This window comes from Zonotrichia leucophrys, chromosome 11 (genome assembly GCF_028769735.1).
Source record: "Zonotrichia leucophrys gambelii isolate GWCS_2022_RI chromosome 11, RI_Zleu_2.0, whole genome shotgun sequence".
Taxonomy (NCBI): Eukaryota; Metazoa; Chordata; class Aves; order Passeriformes; family Passerellidae; genus Zonotrichia; species Zonotrichia leucophrys.
Window position 1 is genome coordinate 16,225,439 of NC_088181.1, and position 23,099 is coordinate 16,248,537.

Below are 23,099 nucleotides of genomic sequence, written 5' to 3' on the forward strand. Positions count from 1 at the left end.
ATATCCTGATTATTTCCCCAGTCTGTGGCAGGCAGATAGGAGCTTGCTTTGGCTGCACTCAGGATTGGAAGAGGATGCCACAGCCCTTCAGCCAAGAGTTCCTCCACCAAGCTGGGGAACAGGCAGCTGCTAAAAGGCCGGGCTTTCCCTGGAGAGCGAGGTGACAGAGAGTTCAGGGTGTATGGGCTGGAGTCCCTGCTGTGACCACAGGCAAAACAGACACCACCAAACCCTCACTGTTTTCTGACCTGCTGCTGCCTTGCCCATGGCCTTGGCTTCAGCCTCAGCCCTGGCCTTGAGCTCTGCCTCTTGAGCCTTTGCCCTCAACTGTGCTTCATGGTCCTGCAGCACCTCTGGAGGCAGCGTCTCACCCACGGCACGTGGAGGCAGAAAAAATCTCTTTTGGTACTCAGACCCCATTGCCATCCGCAGGATCTGTGTGTGGAGGGAAGAGAAGCCATACACAAGATTCCTTTTCTTGCCTTTCATCACAAAGACTCAACAAACCCATTTTCTGTCTCCTCCCTTCCTCCCAACAACACAAACTATTTAGTTTAGGTCCTCCCACAGCATGTCAGCAGAGCTGGCTTTGCCCTGGGGATTGCCTCCATCTCCCTGGCACAAGCCTGGGAATGCTGGAGTGCTGTGAAGCTTGGGCAGCGTGTACATGGGGCCCAGACTTCTCACCTTCTCCTCCTCAAGGTACTGCTCATCAAAATCCAGGGAGTAAAACTCAATGGGGAAGTTGCATGGGTTCTTCACCACCACTGTGGCCTCCACCCCATCACTGTTCACCAGCATCCCTCCCATCTTTAGTGCTGGGGGCCTGAACTCCAACCGTGGCTCCAGACCTTGTCCTGAGAGGTGCAGCTTTAAGCGATTGCTGCTCCCACAAATGATAAACTCCAGCTCATTCTTGTAAGACCTCTGAAAAGAGGAAAGTACAGAAAACTCATCCATGAAGTCCCAGGTGACAGACCCCAAATACAGCAATGCTTGCCCCAAGGTCAGGGTGTTATCAGTCCCTCCAAGGTGAATGGAAACCAGATATTTACTTGTGCTAGGGACTAGAGCATCTGTAGTAGTCTGGGTCTGAGTAACTGGGATGAATGCTGGTGTGCACTGTAACTGGGTATCAGATGGATGTACAATGGCCTGTCAGACATTTTCACCTAGTCATGCAGGAGTGCAGTGCTCATGGGAAAGGCCCTCAGGGCTACAGTGTCCAGACACAATCCTGGCACTGCTGCATCAGGCAAACACCAGCTCCAGGACAGAGGCAAATGAGCTCTTACTGGCATGTTCTCTGCTTAGTGTTTGGCTCTGGTCCAAGCCAGACACAAGATGGTTACATTTCTTGAGCAATTAAAAGATCCCTGGGAGTGTGTGTGGGCACAGAAGCACTTGTGTTCATGCTGGTACACACTGCCACTTTCCAAGACCCAGCAGCCACAGGCAAACCACTTTTGGGAATGCTTTGTCCTTTGAGCTGCATCCCCAGCTGCACAGGAATGTGCAGGCAGGCCAGAGCCCCAGGGACTGCTGGCAGCACCCCACTACAGGTGACTGTCCTGCCATGCCCAGGAAGGTGGGTGGTGGCTGTTTGGTCTGTCAGTCCTGCAGCAGGATGAGCCATTCCAGGATTATCCTCTGTGAGTGGGCAGCTGCTCTGCACTGAGTGTCACAGCTGCAAATACAGCCAGGCAAGGGGCAGGCTGAGGGGAGTTGGGCACATCCCCCCCATGTGCCAAGAGGCAGCCTCAGAGCCCTGGAGCTCTCTGTGCAAGCTCCCTGTGGGCATTTCAAAGCACATCTCACGGGAGTGCTCTGTGGGGTGAACTGAGCCACGCTGAGTACGGGGTTTGCAGAAAGCTCCCTGTGAAGGCAGAGCTCCTACCACACTCTCTGCACCAGGCCCTCATTTCCAGATAGCCCTGACAGGCCTCCTGGGCTGACACCTGCCAACCTCACCTCCTCCTTGGGTGTAAACTGGATTTGCAGATTCTGCCACTTTCCTGGATCAAGGGTTCCTTTGGAGGGCGTCACATCAAAGGGACAGGGCTCGTGCTGATTGTTCTGGGCACAGAAATCAATAATGTGAGGTCTCCTCGTGTTCTGAGACACTGACACGGTGCTGAGAGCACCCACAGCCAAACCAAGTGTGGCCCCAAAGCCCAGAGCTGGAGGGAAGCCCTGTGAACAGGGCAGGCAGATAGGGAACTACTGTCCTCGGAGGAGGAATGGGTGAAGATGGCAGCAAAGCAAAGCATCAGCTAATGGAACAGGTTGAGGCATACCAGCCTTGATCTAGACCCTCAGAAGTTTCCTCAAACACACTGTAGACCCAAGTGCTCAGGCAGCCACAGAGCAGAAAGGGCAAGAGTCACAAAGAAAACCCAACCAAGTCCTGTGTTCAATGTTGCCTATGCTTTACCCTCAGAGCAGGCTTGTTGGAAGCAATGAACCATTTGCAGGGTACTCGGAACCAGTTGAAGAGTCGGATGGTCTCAACCTGGCAGTCCCCAACAAGGATGTCAGAGAACTGCAGACTGTTCTTGGAGAGGGTGAGTGACAGTTCCAACACAGTGGCACGGATGCGGATGCTGTACATAGGGCCTTCTGTCACCTGGAGAAGGACAGAGAATTCAGCAGAGCGTGCAGGTGACATCTGCTGCTGTGCCCAGCCTGCTGCCTGCCCCAAGAGCTGTGGTACCTCTATGGGCAGCACCACTTCCACGTCACCATATGGCTTGTGGGCACTTTCAAAGCGCACGTCGAAGTCCACACTGTTGTTGGGGGGCAGGCAAATCATCTGGTCCAGGCCCACGCTGAAACCTTGAAGAGATGAACACAAAGCAGCTGAGATACACACAAAACACAAAATGTGTACAAGCACGTTAAAGCCTTACAGGTGTCCTGGCTGAGAGGTGTGGCAAAAGCCCCACGCTGTGCTGTGACCTGGACAAAATCTTAAGAGTGCACCTGAACACCCTTCAGACACAGTGAGCCACTGTGTGATGGAAGGGCAGCCTTGCCTCAAGGCCTCTTTTGGAAACCTCTTTTGATCCACCAGGGGATCTCACAGGCTGCTTCCTCAATAAAGGCTGAATACAGGTGCTGTGAACCTGTGTGAACTCCAAACAAAGCACTCTCAAAATACAGCAGACCCCACTGGTTGGCAGAACAAGCCCACAGAGTGTCCAAAGAAACTTGCTGCTCGTGGGAGCCAGATGCTGAGAGGTGACCAGGGTGATGGTCACCATTGGCCCCTGCACTGAAGCGTTAGGGCAGTCACAGGCAGGCCAGGTCCCTGGGCATGGCTGGCCAGGAGAGTTCTGCCTCTACAGCTCCCAGCAGGGGCACTGAGAAGAAAAAGCTCAGAAACCTCCCCAGATTCAGGGGCTTCAGCTAATCTGTCTGAGACACCTCCTTCAAGGGCACAGGAAGTGTCTCCAGCACTGCTTACCTGTGTCCTGCAGGACAGATACATCCACCTGGAAGGACACATGGATCTGCCCAGGGTTGGTGATCTTCAGAGAGTGTGACTCTGTGTAACCCTTAAGGACAGGGCCCATGTCCAGGACATACTCGAGCAGATCAGCTCTGCAAGGAATAAGGACAGTCCTTAAACCACAGCCTGGCTACACATCCAAGTGGATGGAGGATACAAATTAAGTGGCTGTTTCTCTATTCATTGCTGTAAAAACTCAGCTCAAGCCCATGAAACCCATGGCCTGACCACCTGGCAATGACTTTGGGAAGTCAGGAGGAGTGCAGGTCCTAGGTTTGATCAGCTACTAATGGTACCTGAAACTAAAATTAGTTTAAAATGGACACTGGCCACAGCTCGTCTGCCATGAAAAGCCAGTCTAAGTGAGTCCACTGTCTCAGTGGAACTGCCTAGCCTGGTGTACAGCCTGAGCCTGAAATTGCTTTGGAGTCTAGGAATAAGGTTTGCCTGCACAGGAAATCTTCATTGCTCTGCAACCAGACCACACGAGCTGCTCTGCAGAGCATCTCCTTCCTGAATTGAAGCCTCCTGTGCTTGTGCTGCATCATGATGGTGCAAAGGGACAGGCCAAGGCACCTAGATAAGCCCTGTCACCCCACCAGGATCCAAACCATCTGATGTTGGGTTTTAAAGGGTTTGCTGACACGTGTAGTTCCCTTCTCCTTTTGTTCAGTGTCACAGCTGCACAGCTGTTAGCTGGAAGCAAGACCTCAGCTGGGAGTTGTCTCTTTCAGAGCTAGGCAGCAGGGACAGAATCTATGCTGTCTGGAAGGGCTAGAAGGTCTGCACTGGGTCCCCCAGCTCTAGGGACAGAACCCCACACCTGCGGGGAGCTGAGCAGTGCAAAGCTCAGCGTGGTGCTGGGGAAGGGAGGACACTCCGCTGCTCACATGCAGCGTGTCACAGCCACCAGGACCAGAGCCTTTCTGGAGTCCAGGCTGTTCCCAGCTCTGCAGACACATGGAGCTCTCAGGAGAAGGGGACATGGCTGGGTGTTCCCCATGGGGCACCTGGAGAGGGGGATGGGAGTCCCTACTCACTTGACAAGACTCTGGCACAGCTCCTTGTCAGGGAACCTGCTCTTCAGGGGATGGGATGGAAGAATTTGCTGCAGTTCTACAAAAGGTTTCTCTATCAGCATCCTCATCATCTTTATCTGCAGCTGAGTGTCTGACTGAAGAAAGGGAAGACAGTGGCTGGTTAGCAAAGGTCCTTCCCAAAGCCCAGCTTGCACCTGAGAAAGGATCCCAGCCCACTCTTGTTGGGAGGGGGTGTGGGGTCCTCCTGTCTGGCTGCTCAGTGCCTGTGACACCTCCTGCTCTCTTAGCCAGGACCTCATCTCCAGGGAAGTAACTCCAGCATCTTTGCCTGCCCAGACACTGTTAGCAAAGCTGATCTGGCCAGGCAGACAGACAAGCCAGGAACCTTCCAGAGCTCCAGATACTTGCCTGCCCCCAGCCTGTACCAAGGCAGCTTGGACAGAAGCTGTCTTGAAAGGGAACTGGGAGCAAGCTGGTGCCTCGTGGAGATGAGCACCTCCAGCACAGCCCCAGGGCACAACCAGGCAGCTGCTGTTAAGGTCTGTAAATCTGGCAGGGCTAGGGTTGGGAACAATGAACTCCCCAGCAATGACCTGCATCTCCTTCAAAGCACCATCAACTCCATCCCTGGAGCATGGCCTTCAGCATCTCTCCCTGGGGCAGCCAGGAAGCTGCTGCAGCCCCAGAAGAGACCATGACCAGCATGGCAGCCCTAGGGGCAATGCTGAGGTGACACAAGGTTGTCAGTGGGCAGGGAGGTCCCAAGTGTCATCAGGGCACCAGGAAGCTGCTGTGGGCTGCAAGGGGCTCAGGTGACATGGAGAGGGTGGCCTGTGCCAAATGGGGCTGCAGCTGTTCTTACTACAGTGCCAGAGGCAAGCACGCAGGGCTGCAGGTCCCGAGTCTTCAAGGTCTCAGTCTTTGGGCTCTGAGGCTTCTTCAGAACAGCTGATTTATAGTTGGGATCGAATATTTGCCGGCGTTTTATGAGCCGTTTCAGTGTCTTCTCATATTTTTCATTTCCTGAAGGAAGAAAGCATCCACAAAGAGAAGGGTGAGCAAAGTGCCAGTCCCATTTAAGCTGGGAAGTCCCCACCTCCCAACACTGGTTTCTTCCAGAAGGAAATCCCTCAAGACATCCATGGAAAGTGGATGCTGCTGCTCCTCTCTGAATCTCATCCCCTGCAATGTCACACAGACCCAACCCTGCCAGAAGCCCTGCCAGCCTCTCTTACAGCTTTCCCAAGCCTTTCTCTCTAGCCATCGTCCTTCAGGACCCTGCCAGATGAGCTGGCAGGCTCTGCAGGTTGGTTCCTGGGACCAAGTCCACATGGGATCCTCTGCTCAAGACTCATGAAGCAACCAGGGGGCTTGACTTGATCTGGGAGTCCTGCAACCCTCCAGGCTCGGTGGAGGTTGGCATGAGCTGCCCTATGGGCACACAGTAGGGAACAAAACCAGAGGGGCCCTTCCTGGGGGCAGACAGGCAATGCCCACCTCTGATGTTCCAGGGCAGGTCCAGACTGATCATGGGAAAGGATGCTTCTCCTTTCAGGCAGATGTTTTCTGGTTCCAGGTCACCCACTTGAAGCTGGTAAGTTCTGCTGAAGGCTCCTGGTAATCCTGGCATGTAAGAGAATTTCAGCACTTGCTTCTTGCCAGGTGCAAGGGAACCCTGCAGGGATGGGAGGGAGGGAACGCATCAGAGTGTTTGATGGGGGATGGCTCAGGGACAGGGTCTCATCTAGTAGAAACCATCAGACCACATCACTATCATGATAAATATATTACAGTACTGGCTTTCACAATTGTTAAATACGATGAGTTTTATAATGATGACCTCTGTAAAAGAAGTTTTGCTAAAGTTTAGAGTTCTTTTAATGAGAATGTTGTGTTGTGTTAGCAATGTTGGTGAAGAGTTGTTGCAATATTAACATTTAACCAATGAAGGAATGGAAACCTGTTGAATGTGTTGAAAAGTTACAAATGACCAGGACTAGGACAACTGCACACGCTCCATCTGCTGAGCAGGACCCGACACAGCGCCTCAGGGCTCTAGCAGTGACGCTCTGTCCCTGTCCTCTGTTGCTCATTTCTCATTTTCTCTCTTTTCTGTCCCCCCTCTGGTCGGGACCATGCCCTTTCTTTATCAATAAAGTTTTCAGATACAATACTTGCTGCGTTTGTGCCTTATTTTCATCTGAGAAATCTATCAAAAAGAATACTCCTCTGCTCCCCTTACAGCAGGACAGGACAGTGACCCACACACCTGTGCCTCCCGCCGGTGTCGCCTCTGACAGCAGAGCCACCATCAGCCAAGGCCGTGGGGGAGTCTGTCAGGAGAGCACTTGTTTGACCTTCTCTGGCCCCAGCAGAAATTGCTTACAGCCCTGTCTCTCTCATGGCTGGGTTTGGGGTTTTCCCCTCTGACTTTTTTGCCCCTTCCCCACCTCCCCCCTTTCTTTTTTCCTTTCACACTCTCCTGGGCCACCTGACACAGGGCTGGGCTCAGTCACTTGTGCTACTTACAGTGGTGGGGTTGACCAGAAACACACCAGGCAGATGCTGGTCTGCAGGGCTAGGGTTTAGCACCCAGTTGAATTCAATCTTGCCACCATTCACCAGGGTGACATTGCTGTGACGAATTTCATTAAAGAGCTGGAAAGAAAGCACAGGAGAGGGAAGTTACAGACCCAGGCCTGCTGCTGAGAATCTCCTTTCTCCCTCCTGGGTTTGAAAGCAGACACATCATGGGAGCAGGGACGAGGGAGGAGATAGGGGCATTTGGGAACCCAGGGAACCCCCAAGCACAGGGCACCTGCACAGCACCAGGGAGCTCTGGCAGCACACAGAGCTGTGGTAACAACCACGTGAGGGCCAGCAGTAAATGAACCAGGGGACACAGGCCCTCCTCTGCCCTCTGAGGGGTCACCAACAGCCAGGAGAAACAGAGACAGCACTGAGGCATTCCAGAAGAAAAGGCACCTGCATGCAAGTAGTGGCAAGCAACATGGATGCAACAAGGGAGTCACCCAGGGCAACACAGACAGAGCCAGCAGCTGGGAATATCTGTGGGCTTTTGACTGGAAGAGAGTGAAGTGGGGATTATTCTGGGACAGTCTCTCCAACTGTCGGGACTGGAAGCCCAACTTCTTTCCTTGATCATTGTGTGGATTAAGCAAGAGCTTTAGACAAGAGCATCTCCTTGGAGGTCAGTCTTTAAGAGTGGACCAGCAGAGGGATGTCTCAGGGACACACCCCTCAGAGCATCCCCACTGGGTCCCTGCCTGCCCCAGGAGGCAGTGTTAGGTACCCTGAAAAAGAGGCATTCCCAGCATTGTGGAGAGGGTTGGAGATGGCCATTTTAAAGCAGCTTGGATGCCAGATGTGTCCCTCAAAGGTTGGACTTCCAAGCCCCAGAGCCGACAAAGGGGCTGGGAAGGGCAGGGAGCCCTGGAGCGAGGTGGGCAGGAACCCGCTGGCCGTGGTGCCAAGGCAAGGAGCTGTGCCAGGGATGTGTGTGGTACCTGTAAGCCACAGTTGATCTCCTGGGGCCTCACGAGGTAGCTGAGATGTGAGATCTCCCCGGTCACCAGCACCTCGTAGGTGGGGCCTCCCTCCACGTGGCACAGCGCCGTGACATCGGAGATGGTGTTGAGGTGGCCACAGAAGGTGAAGGAGACCTGCTGGCTCTCTCCTGGCTGCAGCACACCTGACACTGGCAGGATACTGAAAGCCTGGATGGAAGACAGCAGAGATTGAGCTGTTGAGCATGGCAATGGATGCAGAAGAGCATCTTGGAGCAAAGTGCAGCTGTACCTGGAGGGGCCTGTTCCCCAAACACTGCCAGAATCACCCTCATCTCATCCTGCATCCATGCCACTGACCAGTGGAGGGACCATGGGGAAAATCTTCTCCCATACTCACAGATCAATGCATTAATTAGTACATTACAGGAAAGTGAACTGGGATGTCTCCTGGCAGTAGAAATTCCCTCTGATGCACAACTTGCCTTTAAAAAGCATTTCTTACTGCTTTTAGAAAAGGAGGAGACTCAGAGTGAGAGCTCTTGGAGCTGAGCAAAGGACTCCAGCCCAGCTCATCTGACTCCTGTGGCTCTTCCCCTCTCTCTGATTTAAATGCTGCTTTCACAACGTGCTACAGCAAAAGCTCCTGCAAAAATTTCCTATGGACCACCTGAGGAGTTCCAGGGAGAGCAGTGCCCTCCATAGGTGCTGCAAAGTGTCCTTGGGCAGCCCTACAAGGTGTCCTGCACAGCCTCTCCAACTACCAGCTGCTCCAGCAGCTCTTTGTGATGGGCCTGCAGGGATGGGAGGCCCCTCTGTGGCCAATGCTGAGGGCCCCCAGTGGCACTGGGAGCTGCAGCCCTGCTTGCCACACTGACAATGGGCAAGTGAGACAGATTCCCTCTTACCTCCTGCGCTTCGAGGGAAGTCTGTGGTACGTCCATGGAGATACTGACTCCCTCAAACCCCACTTGGACACGAGGGTATTCAGGAATTTGTGCTGCTTGAACCTGAAAAACAAGCCATTTTCTATGCTAGGTGGAAGAGATAGCCACTTTGCACAGTCTCAGTTTGTAAGACAGCTTCAGGGCCAGCAGTGCAATAGCAGCTCTCTGGTGAAAGCAGAGCCCTGCAAACAGGAGTCTGGCTGCCTTGGGAAGAGGCTCCATGGAGATCAGGATCATCCCAGCTGGCTCTGGGAAGGAAGCTGGAGGCCTTACCATGATGATGCAGATAAAAGCCTCATCTTACATTGTGAAGGCAAAAAATCCCACACTCAACACAGGTCTGTAGGACCTGAGTGAGCTTCTCCAAGGAAAACTCTCCTATTTCTCCCTCCCACAGAGCCCATGTCCAGCCACTGGCCCTGCTGCCCAGCCCACTGTCAGGGCACAGCACAGCAGGGCAGCAAAAAGGGAGCTCAGCACGAGCATGACTTGGTGGTGGCAGGCTGGGGAGGCAACACAAGCAGTAGATGTACAAGAAAATCTACCTTGTCTCTTAAAGATTGGTTAAAATCCTGCATTGTGCTCAGCATTCTGGCTGTCTCCACACATCTCATCTTGAAGTGTCTCCATCGAGTTACCGGGTGAACCAAATAGGTTGCCTTCGCCTTTGGTGGTTGGGGTTTGAATTTAGGTGGGTAAAGGTCATCTCTGGAAAATAATATAACTATGAACAGGGATCTGCAGGGGAGGGAGGGACAGCTGCACGAGCAGCTCATGGTCAGGATGCAGCCCCTGGGTGGCTGCTGGAATGTTGAACTGAGAAATGGTTTGATCCAGCCCTTCCCAATCCAGGCTGGAGCAGGTCTGTTCTAAAGGCAGCCCAGGGATGACACTGAGGTGCTGCAGCAGCTGCAACTGCTTCCATTGAGGAACTGCAGAGGACAGGGATTAACATCTTGTGGGGATGCAAAAAGCACAGTGGAAGAGGAAAAGACAGAGAAGGCAAGGAAAAAGGTGAGATCTGAGGCCCTGAGGGGCAGAGGCAGCCACTGATGAGCCAGCACAGTCCCCCCAGTGCCCAATGCCAGAAACTGCAGCTCCACCAGGGATTTATCAGGAATGCTTCCCTGACACTGGTGGGGGGTTGGTTGACATTTTCCAACCCTCCCAGGTGACTCAGGTCATATTCCCCACTTTTAATTGAAGCAGGTGCTCAGGGTAACTCTGCTTGTGTTTCCAATGCCACGTGAGGGACACAGTCAAACCGTGCCTGCCTGTCACGCTGCTGAGCTGCAAGTGCTCCCCACAGTCAAACACCACCTGGATGCTCCATTCCCCGACAAGGGCCTGTAATGACCTGCTCCCCAAAGAATCACTGTCTTCAGCTTTGTAGCTTGTTATCTAAGGCGGGGTTTCATTTCTGGCTCTCTCATCATAACCCCCAAGAGATCCTAATCATGTACTCCACTGTCTTTAGTTTTAATGAATGGTTTGAGGCAACTTCCCAGGACCATGGTGCCCAGACAATGATATTTTTCACTCTAAAATAGAAACTCTCTGGAAGGCAGGGATAGGAAATGATATGATGAACAAGCCCTGCTGTCAAGCAATTCAGAACCCATGAGGGACATGTTGCAGGGTGGAAAAGTCAAAATGAGTAATAAGTGTCACAAAAAATGGAAGTGAAGACTCCAAGGTGTCCACTGAAAGTTGACCCCTGGGAAGGAAATCGTCCTGGCACTAAAGGAGTTGTCTCAGCAAAGAAGCAAAGGGAAGGTAACAAGATGTTCAGCATCAGCCCTGGTGCTAAGTGGCTCTTTCTCTGGTCTTGGGACCTTCTGGGCATCCTCCAGCACAATGCAAGGGAGGAAGGCAAGGAGCAGAGAGCAGCTCCTGCAGAGAGGACCCATCCCAAAGCAGAGGGGCCAGAAAGGCCTCCAGCAGCACTGTGGAAGCTGGGACTAGGAGCCCTTCATCAGGTGGACATGGCCTCAGGCCACAGAGGTCTGAGAAAGCAGCTTTCACCCCAGCTTTCCTTCCCAGGGGAAACCACTCTGGGGGCTATGCAGCATCAAACTGGTGGAAAACATATTCCCTGAGCATCCAGCCTGAGCACAGCTGCTCAGTGTCATTTGTCAGATCCCAGGCAAACAGCTTTGTTCTTTGCCAAGTACAAACAAGACACCAGCAAGAAGAGCTTCAGGGGGAGGGCAAAGGTGCACATACCTAAACCTGGTCACCTCGCTGTCGGACTGGAATGACCAGTGGTACTGGACGGGCAGTGGGCTGCAGTTGGTTATCTCCAGAGAACGCACTTCTTCAGTGCCAGCCCTGATGCAGCCAAACTCCAGGGAGCTGGGCTGCATTTGGAGATTTGGGAAGTGCACTTCTCCCTGAAGGCTGATACGCTCCACAAAAGGATGGCCCCTGACCATGTCTATCTTCAGAACCTTCTCTGTTTTCCAGCTCTTAAAATCCAGTTCATAAGCTGGGTCAAACACAATGTAGAGATGGCAGGTCTCCCCTACATCCACTCTCACAGGCTGCAAGGAGATGAGCAGTAATGAATCACCTGTGGGATGATGTCCCAAGGTCTGACAGCAGCAAACAGTAAATGCTCAAAGTGACCCCAGCATGGGCTCCTCAGTTCATGCTTCATCTCTCTACAGCAGGGGTCTGACTGCAGGCACCACAGTCCAGTCCAGGATCCCTCAGGCTCCTGTTTCTGTGCTCAGCCCCAATCCAAGGGGTGGCTGCTGGAGAGCTGGCATGCTTTCCAGGAGACACCTTTACTGCAGGGCTTGCCCAGGCCCAGCTGCCTGCTCCCTTCTCCCTGTGCCTTAAAGCCAGGATGGATCTTCTCAATTCACATGAGATTTTGATTCTTTCAGCAGCTTTGCTGATGCAGCTCAGGCCAGCCCACTGTTGATGCTACAGAATGAACTTCTAGACTCAAGGAGCTCCCAACAGAAAGGCACCACCACATCCCTCCTCTCCAGACCCCACTGGAGGAGTCCAGGGCTTCTCACCTGGCCCCCTGGGAGGGGCTGCTGCTCCTCATCACAGACCTGGAACGGCTGCTCCAAGTCCAGCATGAGGTCCAGTGGCAGCAGGCAGGTGTTTTTTAAAGACAAAGGCTGGTACTGCAGCCTCAGGACATCACTGGGTTTCTATGGAAACAGGAGACAGGGAAAAACAGCCTCAACTAGACACAGACCTCCTTCTGCTTCTGCTGCAGCTCACAGTTTTCAGCCTCAGGAGTGCATTCATTTCTACTTGCAATTTCTATTTGTTTCTACCCTTCCAGGAGGTTCTCCCTGACAGCAGAAGCTTTTCATGTTTAGAAACCACAGCATCCTCTGGAGGACAGGGAAACACTCCCAAGTACAGATGAGGAAATAGGCCCCTGAGAGGAGGTGGCTGCTTGAACAAGATCTGAAGCAGAAAGTGAATCCAGGCCTTTTGTCTCCAGTTTTGTCTCTCTATTGGGCAGAACAGCACTAGAGGATCTTCACTCACAGACAGTCATTTCTCACAACCTTCCTGGCTCTAGCAGCCTCCAAAAGCACTTTGTCTGCACCACATGTCCTGCAGCCCCTGCTACAGGGACAAGGTGTCTGTGGTCTCAAAGCTCTGAGCAGCCTGAGCTCTTCCTTCCTGTCTGTGCATTGTGCTGGGCTTCTGCGCGAGGGCGTCCGCGGCCCTATGTCCGGCTAGCTGAAGGGGTGAAAATGGCCGACGCCCCTACGCATAGGAAGCCAGCCACCTTCGGCGTCTTAGGCCTCAGGCTGGGCTGGATGTTGAGCTCAGAGTTGCGCTAAAGGAGACGATGAAGGAGGCGACCACTTGCTGGGGGTGTAATGTCGATTTATTGGATGGTCTGGAGGCACCAACAAGGGTGGGCACCAGCCAGCAAAATGGCCCTGATTGAGGGGCGAGACAGGGTTTTAAAAGAAAGGGGAGGAGAAGGGAGGGAAACCCAGCTATCCAATAGGGAAACTCAAAGGGAGGTGTTAAACATAACTGACATACATAAGTAACCAATGGATACAAAGTAAAGGAGGGGCCCCGGGACCACAGCCAACCACAACCCCCAGAGAGAAGAAGGTTCTCGAAAGCTGGGAGGAGAGGGGGGTGATTGACTGGGCCCAGGGAGGAGAAAACATTTACTTATAAGGGAGAATAGGGGAGGAGGAATTATATAACACAACTGACTGAAGGTAGGGGTCACTATGGAAACCAAGTGCCGGGGAGCAGTGGCGGGAAAACTGGGGAGGGAGGAACCATTTACAGAGAACAGGGGGATACAATACATAAAATGGGGGAGCAAACTGAGAAACTTAAAAACACCCTACAACAGGCTTCCTGCATGGTTTAGAGAAACCAGAGACTTTGGGAAACGATTTCTGCACGTACTGGTACCAAACAGGTGCTGTGCCATAGAATGCAATAAATCAGTTTGTGTGTGTGGCATCGAGCAGAACCCAGGCAGAATCAGGGAGAGCTGAAAAGCTTCTAAATTACATCTGAACTGCCTGTTCCAGGGATTCTGTACTTCACTGGAAGCCTGGGAACCAGAGGAAAGGCCTGAAACTCCAGAAACCAAATCATTAACCGTCTTCTCTTTTTCACACAACTTGCAGGAGGCAGAAAGATGATGCTGGAGTTGGGATCCAGAGACTAAAGGGCACCTGCTCTGCCTCAGTGTTATCATCACTGCAGTTGCAGGATGCCTGGGGATCCTTTGAAGCAGAGGAGGCTTAGGGAAATGCACAGAGCTGTACCATACAGCTGTACCATCAAGCATCCATGCCAACAGCAGAGAAGGCAAAGAGACACAGGCGATGTTGGGTTTTTCCTTGTCAGCCTGAGGAATTCACAGGAATCTCCAGATTTCCCAGCTTCCCTACAGCATCAGTGTACAGACATCACCGTGCCTTGGAGGGTCCTCCAAAGCCTCCCTTTACAGTGAGCACAGAAACTGGCATTTCTCTGGAAGTGGCCACCATCTCCTTGGCACTGCAGCTGGAACTGCACTTTTACTTTGGGGAGGTCAAACACCAGTCTCATCTCTAAAAGCATCTTCACTCACTTTACAAAGTGCCTCAGGAAGGGTAAAGAGGGGCTTCAACACAAGCACACACCCCCCTCAGCCATGCTGTTAAATGCCAGCATGCAATCCAGACTTACCTTCTCCACATAGAAAGAGAATTCTCTGGCTGATACTTCTATAGAGGGGTGAATAAACTCACAGGTGATGATTGTTTCTATTATCCTCTCCATCTTGGGGGATGTCCCAATGATAGTATCACAGTACACATAATCCTGCACCTCCTGCAAGCAAGAGTCACTTGTCACCAGTGGATAGTGGCAGGGCTCCCTGCAAATGCCCTGCATTGGCTCTGCACCCACCACGGGCCCTATTCCTGCCACAGTTACAGTCAGTGCCCCCTTTTCTTCCTGTGCTCAATTGTCTGTGACACTGCACCCCAATAACCACAAAAGGCACTTGTGAGAAACCCCCTCCCTTGACATGGCTTTTGTTTTACTCCGTGCTCACCCCAGATAAACCACTTGGCACTTGTTTAATTCACTTTCTTTTTGGGCTTCTAGTCTAAGTGGAACTTATTTCTCTGCCCTTCTCTGCTGACTCAGCATGCAACACTGCTTGCCCCAAAAGAGCAATATTTCCTTCCACCCCTGCTTTGGGATCAGCACTGGGTTTTGGTAGCTGTGGAATCACAATAAAGTCTCATCTGGTCTGATGGTGGCCAGCAAGGAAAGCAACTGGTGCTGCCACAGAAACGTGTAGCCTTAAATCAGTTTTGTGAAGGCCCCTGCTCATCTCCCCAGGCAAACGTCAAGGGACGGTGGAACAAGCCCAGAGGAGGGGATCTCACCTGTGGGATGCGGGAGAAGCCTCGCAGCACCATGTCCTCAGACTGGCCTCGCGCCAGGCCCATCCTTGGTGACTTCACCCCAAACGCAGGCTTGGCACGTTTGGGCTTCTGGGAATCATCCTTGGGGCCACTGACGGCTGAGACACTCTCGTCCCCCTCCTCAGGTGGGCTGTAGCATTCTGCACTCCAGAAGAGCTGATGGTAACGGCGACCCTTGTTTGTTACTTTGAACTGACGAAGACAGGGCACCAGGCTGGAATAGAAGGCAGGATGGAAAATAGTATGGGAGTAGCTATTTCCCTGGTCATCAGATTGCTCCCAGTGAGCAGCTTGAGGTGTTAATTGCTTGGAGACTGTCTTCATCTCCAGCTCTTAATGTGGACCAGAAGTAACGTATGATAAGCTGCCCTTTTGAAGTCATTATTGCAAAGAGAAATATGTTTATAATGGTAATGTAACATTTTCCAGGTGAAGCTAAAAGGACGTGGTGTTTTCCCCCAAAATGTTTGTTCTGGGGTGGTTCATACTGTTGCTGTATTTTGTATTAATCTGTGCCCACAACTGAAACTGAATCTTTGAGATGCTGCCCTTGGGGACCTTGTGTGTGGGGGCAGGATTGCAGACATTCCTAAAAGCTGCCTCAGAGGCAGTTTCTGGATGATCCCAGCAAGCTGGCAAAAATCATCTGCCTGCTCCAGGAGAGGAAACCAGGGGAGCAGAGCCTCTCTCATTCATATCAGCCTTGGCTCTGCACTGGGAGCCATTTGTAGAAGCTTCATTTTGCAATTAGAAACTGTTTGGAAGTGAACTTTGCAAACTCTGCTGACAGCTCTGCCTCTGGAACTGCTCTGTGGGCTCCTGCCTTCCTGGTGGGGGTTGTCACCCTCCTGTCTCTTTGTTCCCAGGACCCCTGCTTGCCTGGGAGGTGCCACTGGGAAAGGGCAAGGGCAAGAGAAAGGATCTTCCTTCCCTTGGTGCCTCAGCCACATGGAGGGACTGCCTCATCTGGGCACCATTTCAGGAACCTTTTGTTCTGGGGCAGCCTGTGAGATCATTACTTGATCAAGCCAGGACATCAATGTATTAGAACTAAAGACAATTTGTGGCAATTTAGCAACTGGTTTCCCTTTCAGTGGCCTTTGAGGGTGTCTAACAACTCTCAACTGCCCATCACATGTTTGTAAAGGAATCTCTGCCTTTAGGGAAGGAGTCAGGGCTTTGAACACTGAAGAAGATCTTGCCTGAAGGACTACAGAAAAACTGCTTCTTGTTGAGACAGGAGGAGAGGTGGGAGTGGAGAGATCTCCTACCTGAATTGGTATCCCAAGTTGAGCTCTGGGGCGAATGGTTCATCTATGACAATTGTGGTGCCAATGCCGAAAGCCTGGATAAAGACGGTGCTCCAAAGGGTGTTCCTAATGAACAGCTGGACAGAGTCCTCAAAACCCACAGTGTCATCCAGGGTTGCTGTGACAGTCACAGGAACCTCACCCCTAGCAGGGATCACTCCTTCACTGGGTTCAACAACAAAGCAGTAGGATTTGGAAAGCTGTAAGACAAACATAATGTGCATTTAGGATGGAAACCACACACCCTGGTGTCTTGTGGGATATAAGAAAAGGAAACACTAAAGAGGGGAGGATACAAATCCTGAAGGCTTAATCTCCCTGAAGTTAAGCTACAGTACTGGGCAACAGCAGAGCTCATACAACCTGTATTTTCCCCTCCTTTTAGGGACTCACCCAATTAACCCCGTTTTGCCCAACCCAAGGGATGCTTATCCTCAGGAGAGTGTTCCTTCCCCAGTCTTTCTCTGCAGTGTGGGCCAAGGAAAGCTGCTTTCTCTCTCCTGGCCTCTCACAAAGGCTCAAGGCCAGAGGAAGTCAGGACTGCTCAAATCCCTCTGCAGAAACCACATGGCTGGAGGACACTGCTGAGAGCCTGAAGAAAATATCTCTGCAAAACCAGGTAAGCAGAACCCCAACACCAAACTATTCTTTCCCAAGGGGCCATCAGTGCTTCTCAACACCCCTAAAGGACTGAAGCCCTCACTCCCCACCAATCATCAGCTGTAGAGAGGTGCCCCAGGGCCCTCTGCTTTGGAAAAGTCACCTCTAAATGCTTATAGCAGAGCAGGAAAGCAGGAAGCAGAAAGAAAACTGGACAACATGTGCTCTGTGGCCATGGCCCACTCTTCCCAAGAACTCTTGTCATCTGCTTTCTCATGGACTTCATGGACTGAGCAAGGGAGCTGGAAGGTGCCCAAAGGAGGGGGGAAAGGCCTTGCACCAGCACAGCTGTACAGACACAGCTCTGCAGGTCTGGCCCTGGCAGGAGCACGTGAAACCCAACCTTTACACACCATGAGCACCCAGCCAAGGTGCACTGCTCCCTGCAGAGGCTGAAAGCACAACTCCATTGTGGAGTCAGAGAAAGCTGCCCTGGAAAAAACCCTTGCTTCAGAATAACATTTATCTCCCAAACAGCTGGGAAAGCAGCAAGAGGAAAATTCACACCCCTCCTCCTTGGCCCAGGAGGCTGTGACTGGACTCTCCCACATGGCCTGATGCTTTATCCACAGACCAAACAAGTCCACAGCATCAGGTTTTATCCAGCTCCACAAGTTCAACACAGCCAGCATGAAGAAGAACAAACCTCAAGCCCCTCACAGATCTCCCCCTCCAGCAGACATCCCAGCCAGCCCCAGGCCCAGCCTACAAGCCCTTCCTGGCTGCACCAGCCCTGCTCCCCCTGCCAGGGGAGCAGCCCCAGCTCCTTCTGCCCTCTGCAGCCCCCACACATTAAACAGCCTTTCTCTGCAGCTGCTCCCCAAAGATGCTCTTCAATAGCACAGAGATCACAGGCTGGGGGTGCACAACCCCCACACTTGTCTTTGTGTGGACAGCCCAGATGGCTTGACCCCCAGCAGGTGTGAAAATTGCCTCCCCACCAGCAGTCTGAGGACAGAGCTCACACCCTGCTCTCTACTATTAACAGCAGTTTGGCACAAAGCAAATGCAGATGGGACAGGGAAACCACAGTGAAATCCATGCTCTGGGGAGCAAAGGACCACAGGTTTCTCTTGATCTCGGAGCTCCAAAATGTGACACACACAGCTAAAGACAAAAGATAAAATTAAGAGAGAACTTGTCAACACAACCCAGATTAATTTCTGCTCCAACATCTCTGCACCTGACTTCACTGAGGGGTGCCCCAGCTAAAACCACTCCAGAGCCAGGTTCCTCTTGCCTCGCTCAGAGGGAATATTGGAATATCTTGCCTCCTCTCACACAGGGCAATATGGAAATCTTGCATTTAAAAACCAAGTCATGGCTGCTACTGACCAGTCCATTTCCCTGGAAAACAGCCCCACAGATACTTACAATGTCTACCCTGAAGGCTACAGGGACGAGACATTCACTGAAGAGGGTAAAGCTTTGTGAAGCGGGTTGTAGAGCTCGGATCATGCCAAACTCTAACAGAGTTGGAGTTGGGTAGATTTCATCCAGCCATCCAGTGCTCCGTAATTCTACTCCCTGTTCCAGGATGCAGGCAAGAAAGATTAAAAATCCACACAAAACAAACCACAACAGGGAAATCTAAAAAAGCTTAAACAGCTCAACCCTGCTCAAGTTATTGCTTTAGGGACAGCTACCACACTCCAGCTGAAATGATGGGCTTTTGTGGAAAAAGAAAAAGAAAAATACAGGTTCACCTCCAAATTTAAAAGGATTAAGGTAAGAGAACCTTTCAAACTACAAATTATTGGCCCAAAGGTAAAAGCTCTGCAAGAAATCTCTAGTTAAAACCAGGCTGACAGTTAAACAACTGGTTATTCTGGTGGGGAGAAACCCTCCTCTTTAAGGTAAGCAGCCTGATAGTTGAAAGCAACTCTTTTGTCAAACTTCAGGCTCCCTGGCACAGCCTGCATTGCCTGTCCTTCCTGTTCACTGATTTACATGCAGTGCCACAATGGCCCAGGTTCAGATGTTTGGTGCCATCCAGGGAATTTGGCATCATCATTTCATCATGTTTTAATATCAGTTTAAATCCTTGCAACCACTCTTCAAATCCCAGCTTTCCTTTCTTTTACAGAAAGCTCAAGATTCCCAGAAGTCTTCTGACATCTTGTTTTGTGCTCAGAGAGATGGACAAGACATTTTAAAACAGATGTTTCCAAATTTAACAGCATTTTAAAGATTAATTAACTAAAACTACCCTCAATTCCAGCTTAGATGAACTACCTTCTGTGTCAGACATTGAGATCACCACCTATGAGGCACGGGCTGTTTGTGCCACCCATCCCTCCTGCCCTTCTCCACAGCAGCCTGTGGCTGTTTTCCCTGGCAGAATCCCTGTCCCCTGTGCACCATTCCAGGAGCAGTTGCACACAGGCTCACATCTCCCCTTGCACTCACCCGTGGGTGTCTCGCATCCCCGAAAACACCAACAAGAATGTTGGTGCGATGCTTGCCCACTGTCTGCACTTCGATTATAACTGGGATCTCTGCAGTGCTGTAAGGCTGGACAATCCCACAGGGCTTGGGGCTGCTGTAGAGCACAGGAGAGTCCTCCTCCCGTTTCTGGAAGGGACAGAATGAAATGCAACTTCAGAGGGACCTCTGAAGAAACTTTAGACTCCTTAACATCCACCGCAACAGCAACGTACACACATGTTTAAAACTCCTCAGGACAAAGGTAAAAGGCACAAACAAGCTGCAAGAATTGTAGGCGTAGCACTCCCAGGGGATCCTGCAAGGAGGCTGCCAGCACAGGCAGTGGTGTCTGTGGATGCAGCAGCTTTTCACAACCCTCTAAGATCTCCCACAAGAAAACACCCTGAAGACTAGAACATAAACTGTTTCCTTAAACTGCATCCTAAAGTTTGCATTTAGGTAGGATCCTGTTCTCAGCAGATGTTTAAGATTGAATAGAAACCAGCAAGGTCTTATCCAAACCCTTTTTTCCCCTAATAATCTCCCCAATAATATTTGACAGGAGCAGGTGGATGTGATGCCAAACCTGGGGAATAAGCCCGTAGCAGCCAGGAAGGCTGGTGGAATTCGTAACAAAGAGCTTCCTCTCATACGGCACCTTCAGGAGGCACTCACGGTACGGCAGGACTATGGGGAACACATTCAGCTCAGGAACGAGACATCTGGGCAAAGAGATGACCCCAAGGGAATCAGAGATACTGAGAGAATGAAGAACATTTACCCCCAAAGATTGTGAAATGGAGCAGAACACATTGGTCGTGAACAGAACCAGAGCCTGACTCTCAGCAGGCTGCCTGGTGTGTCCCAAACCAATGCACAGTGGCTACAACCAGCACAACTCCTTCTCTTGCAGGAAGAAGGAGAGGGGGCCCTCGGGAAATTTGTTCCACCTCAAGCACCAACACCCAGGCCAATAAATGATATCATTCCTGGTCCCTTTAGAAAAGGGCCCAGGACCATGCTGGGCTGTGAGCAGAGGTGCTTTTCACCACAGGCTGCTGTCCAAGCACTGCTGTTCTCATGTCCAGCTGGCACAACATGAGGGCATCAACCAGCACTTCTCCTTGGGAGCTGCAGCCAGCAAAGCCTGGGCAAGGCAGTGCCTGGGGGAAGGGGAAGGTACCTGGCTATGATGAACACTGATGCCACTTCCTTAGCAATACCCTCCAGGTCCACCAGCAATCTCCGTTTGAATCTCGTCACGGTGTTGGAACAGAGGGTCACCTGGTGGAAAAAAGAAAAGTAAATTCTTCCTTACAAAAACTCATTACTCACATGTGATATCCTCCAGTTCTTGAGGGAGGATTTGGCCTTAATTCTTCTGCTGGTCCATGTGTAGAGAGCACAGTCTCAGAGTAGCAAAAGCCTTCGGGCAATACCAGATTTGTCAAACACACCTTGCTATCACAGCATAGGTCAGCTTCATTAAAACATTAGACTAAAGCTCTACAGACCCCTGTATTCAAATTAAGGGGCCAATTTCTCATCTGACTACAATGACATAAATGCAGAGGAAATCTGACTTGAACACAGTGAGTTCAGCTTTACAGAAGGAGGCTGAGGGCAAAGTGTGGCCCAGCAGGTGCTGGGCAGTTCAGGGCTGCAGAGTGTTTTGTCTCCACTGGTGATCGGTGCACTGAACACAAATCATTCTGCTCCCCAGGAGAGGAGAAATGAGACCAAGAAGAAAAGCTAACTGCTTTATACAATGACATCTCCCTAATAGACACCTTCTGCCCTCATCCTTGCTCTGCCCATCTGCAATCAAAGAAATTGCTCTAAAAAACACAAGAATGGCTTCAGGACTTGACCATTTGGTATTGATCTCAGTGTATGATTTTGGAAACAAAACAGTGCTCCCTGAGGAACATCCCAGGTAACCCAGGTAGCAGAGGCCTCCCAGCAGTGCAGATCTCTCACTCCCAGGATGCTCAAAGCTGGCACCAGAGCTAAAGCCCTCCCACACTCCAGTGAAGCTTCAGCCCTGGTGCTGAAGCGTCTGTGGCTGGATTCTTCCCATACCTTAATATGCTGGTGTCCCTGGGGGACGATGGTCCCTTGGCTGGGATTCATTGTGAACTCCCTTGGCTCCATACAGAATTGAATTCCCTTGTCCCAGGATGGGTCACCTTCTTTGCGTACTTGATCAAAGCTGCTCACAGCCGGCTGCATGCCATCCTCTGACATGCGGAGCTTGAACGTCACGGGCACCACGGAGTTGTTAGTGAGGCAAATGCTCTTGGTGCAGGGAAAGCCTAGGAAAGGACACAAATATCCATTTAGGCACTCATCATGGCATGACTCCTGGTGGGAATATCCTGCCAGGATGAAAGTGAGTTGAGTTTAGCTCTTTATTATCTGAACTACAGCTCACCAAGAAGCTGCATGAGGAATTAATTGTCACTTAGTTCCCTTTGACACTGACTGCAGACTGCAGCCTTGAAAATACCCACTCCTAACCCCGCTGAACACTGCAAGCTTCTCTCTTTGTGATGGGGAGGAGCTCCCTCACCTGCCTCAAACCATCACCAGTTCTCTCAGTGATGAGTGTGCACCCAGACTGAGCATTTACTCTGAGAATTCAACCTGTAAAATTCCCTAGTAAGTCTGCCAACACTCCCACCATTTTCAAGATACAGAAACAGTGAGTTGTCATTGAAAAGAAGCTACAGCAAAAGAAAATGAGGATGAAATCAGGAAGTAGAACGTGATGCACTTAATGCAGTTTCTCTCTGCAGGACCCTTAAAGCATCTCTTGGTTTGGGCCAAACAGACTGAGCACGTGACAGCTCAGAGCCCACTCAACTGGGGGCAAACCCCAGCCTTGCTCTGAGATTAGCAATTAGGAACCAGGTCCCACCTCACCCAGCAAACAGGGACATCACAGCCATTCTGCTCTCTGTGATTGTGCCTGCAAGGGGATCCCCACTTTAGCTCTGAGATTTGCAGAGATACAGCCACTCATGGTGGGGATGTCCTGCAGAGCCCGGAGAGCAGCCACAGCCTGCTCTGCAGTGCACATCTGGCCGGGCTGGCCAGCTCTGTGGGGAGGAGACTTCTCCCCAGGCCTGCTCACCAAGAGTCACTGGAACACAGAGGGGAGAAAAAGCAACTGCAGGTGCAGCCCAGAGCTTCTCTGTGCCCATCAACAGTGATCACTGCCAGCTCCAGCAGGGACTCCAGCAGGGAGGCAAGAGAGGCACAAAAAGGACAAACCCAGATGTCAAAACCTCAAATGAGACTGAGGTCAGCACATGCAGACAACAGCCAACAGCTGAAAAGAAGCAAACATACAACAGCTGCCTTTCTATTCTGTGGTTCTATTCGATCTCACAATGGCAAAATGCCCCCTGAGGCAGCAGCAGCCCTGCAGTTCACAGCCTGAAAGGCTGCTGTGGCAGACCATGAGTGAGGGGTGCATTTATGTTGGAAGGCACAGATCCGTGACACTGTGTCCAAGCCCAGGGAACACTCACCAAAGGAGATGTCCCCGAAGTCGAGGTCAGGGACGTCAAAGTATACATCTGGTCCAGTGACACTGCCCCTGGATGGCGAGGACAGAGCAGGAAATGGCTCGGTTAAAGGCATTGCAAAGGTCCGGCTGTCGTGGCTTGGGGACACAAAACCTGGGCTCAGGGCACCCTGGGTTCCCAACCAACACAGCCCCGTGTGCTCAGC

At 51.5% G+C, this 23,099-nt stretch overlaps 1 protein-coding gene across 1 annotated transcript in view; it reads right to left on the reverse strand.

Moving 5' to 3' along the window:
* LOC135452980 (hydrocephalus-inducing protein-like) overlaps positions 1 to 23,099 on the reverse strand; it is a 64,913-nt gene that overhangs the window by 24,444 nt on the left and 17,370 nt on the right. The window contains exons 10-33 of the mRNA XM_064723536.1: positions 22,898 to 23,063; positions 21,444 to 21,676; positions 20,545 to 20,645; positions 19,948 to 20,083; positions 19,344 to 19,508; positions 18,309 to 18,461; positions 16,236 to 16,474; positions 14,926 to 15,178; positions 14,216 to 14,359; positions 12,055 to 12,195; positions 11,252 to 11,568; positions 9,664 to 9,763; positions 8,987 to 9,088; positions 8,079 to 8,288; positions 7,081 to 7,209; positions 6,049 to 6,226; positions 5,414 to 5,574; positions 4,552 to 4,685; positions 3,467 to 3,603; positions 2,714 to 2,835; positions 2,435 to 2,626; positions 1,972 to 2,076; positions 688 to 927; positions 249 to 435 (exon numbers count right to left, since the gene is read on the reverse strand). Of these exons, the coding sequence (XP_064579606.1) occupies positions 249 to 435; positions 688 to 927; positions 1,972 to 2,076; positions 2,435 to 2,626; positions 2,714 to 2,835; positions 3,467 to 3,603; positions 4,552 to 4,685; positions 5,414 to 5,574; positions 6,049 to 6,226; positions 7,081 to 7,209; positions 8,079 to 8,288; positions 8,987 to 9,088; positions 9,664 to 9,763; positions 11,252 to 11,568; positions 12,055 to 12,195; positions 14,216 to 14,359; positions 14,926 to 15,178; positions 16,236 to 16,474; positions 18,309 to 18,461; positions 19,344 to 19,508; positions 19,948 to 20,083; positions 20,545 to 20,645; positions 21,444 to 21,676; positions 22,898 to 23,063 (4,045 nt within the window). The remainder of the gene's footprint in view (positions 1 to 248; positions 436 to 687; positions 928 to 1,971; positions 2,077 to 2,434; positions 2,627 to 2,713; positions 2,836 to 3,466; positions 3,604 to 4,551; positions 4,686 to 5,413; positions 5,575 to 6,048; positions 6,227 to 7,080; positions 7,210 to 8,078; positions 8,289 to 8,986; positions 9,089 to 9,663; positions 9,764 to 11,251; positions 11,569 to 12,054; positions 12,196 to 14,215; positions 14,360 to 14,925; positions 15,179 to 16,235; positions 16,475 to 18,308; positions 18,462 to 19,343; positions 19,509 to 19,947; positions 20,084 to 20,544; positions 20,646 to 21,443; positions 21,677 to 22,897; positions 23,064 to 23,099) is intronic.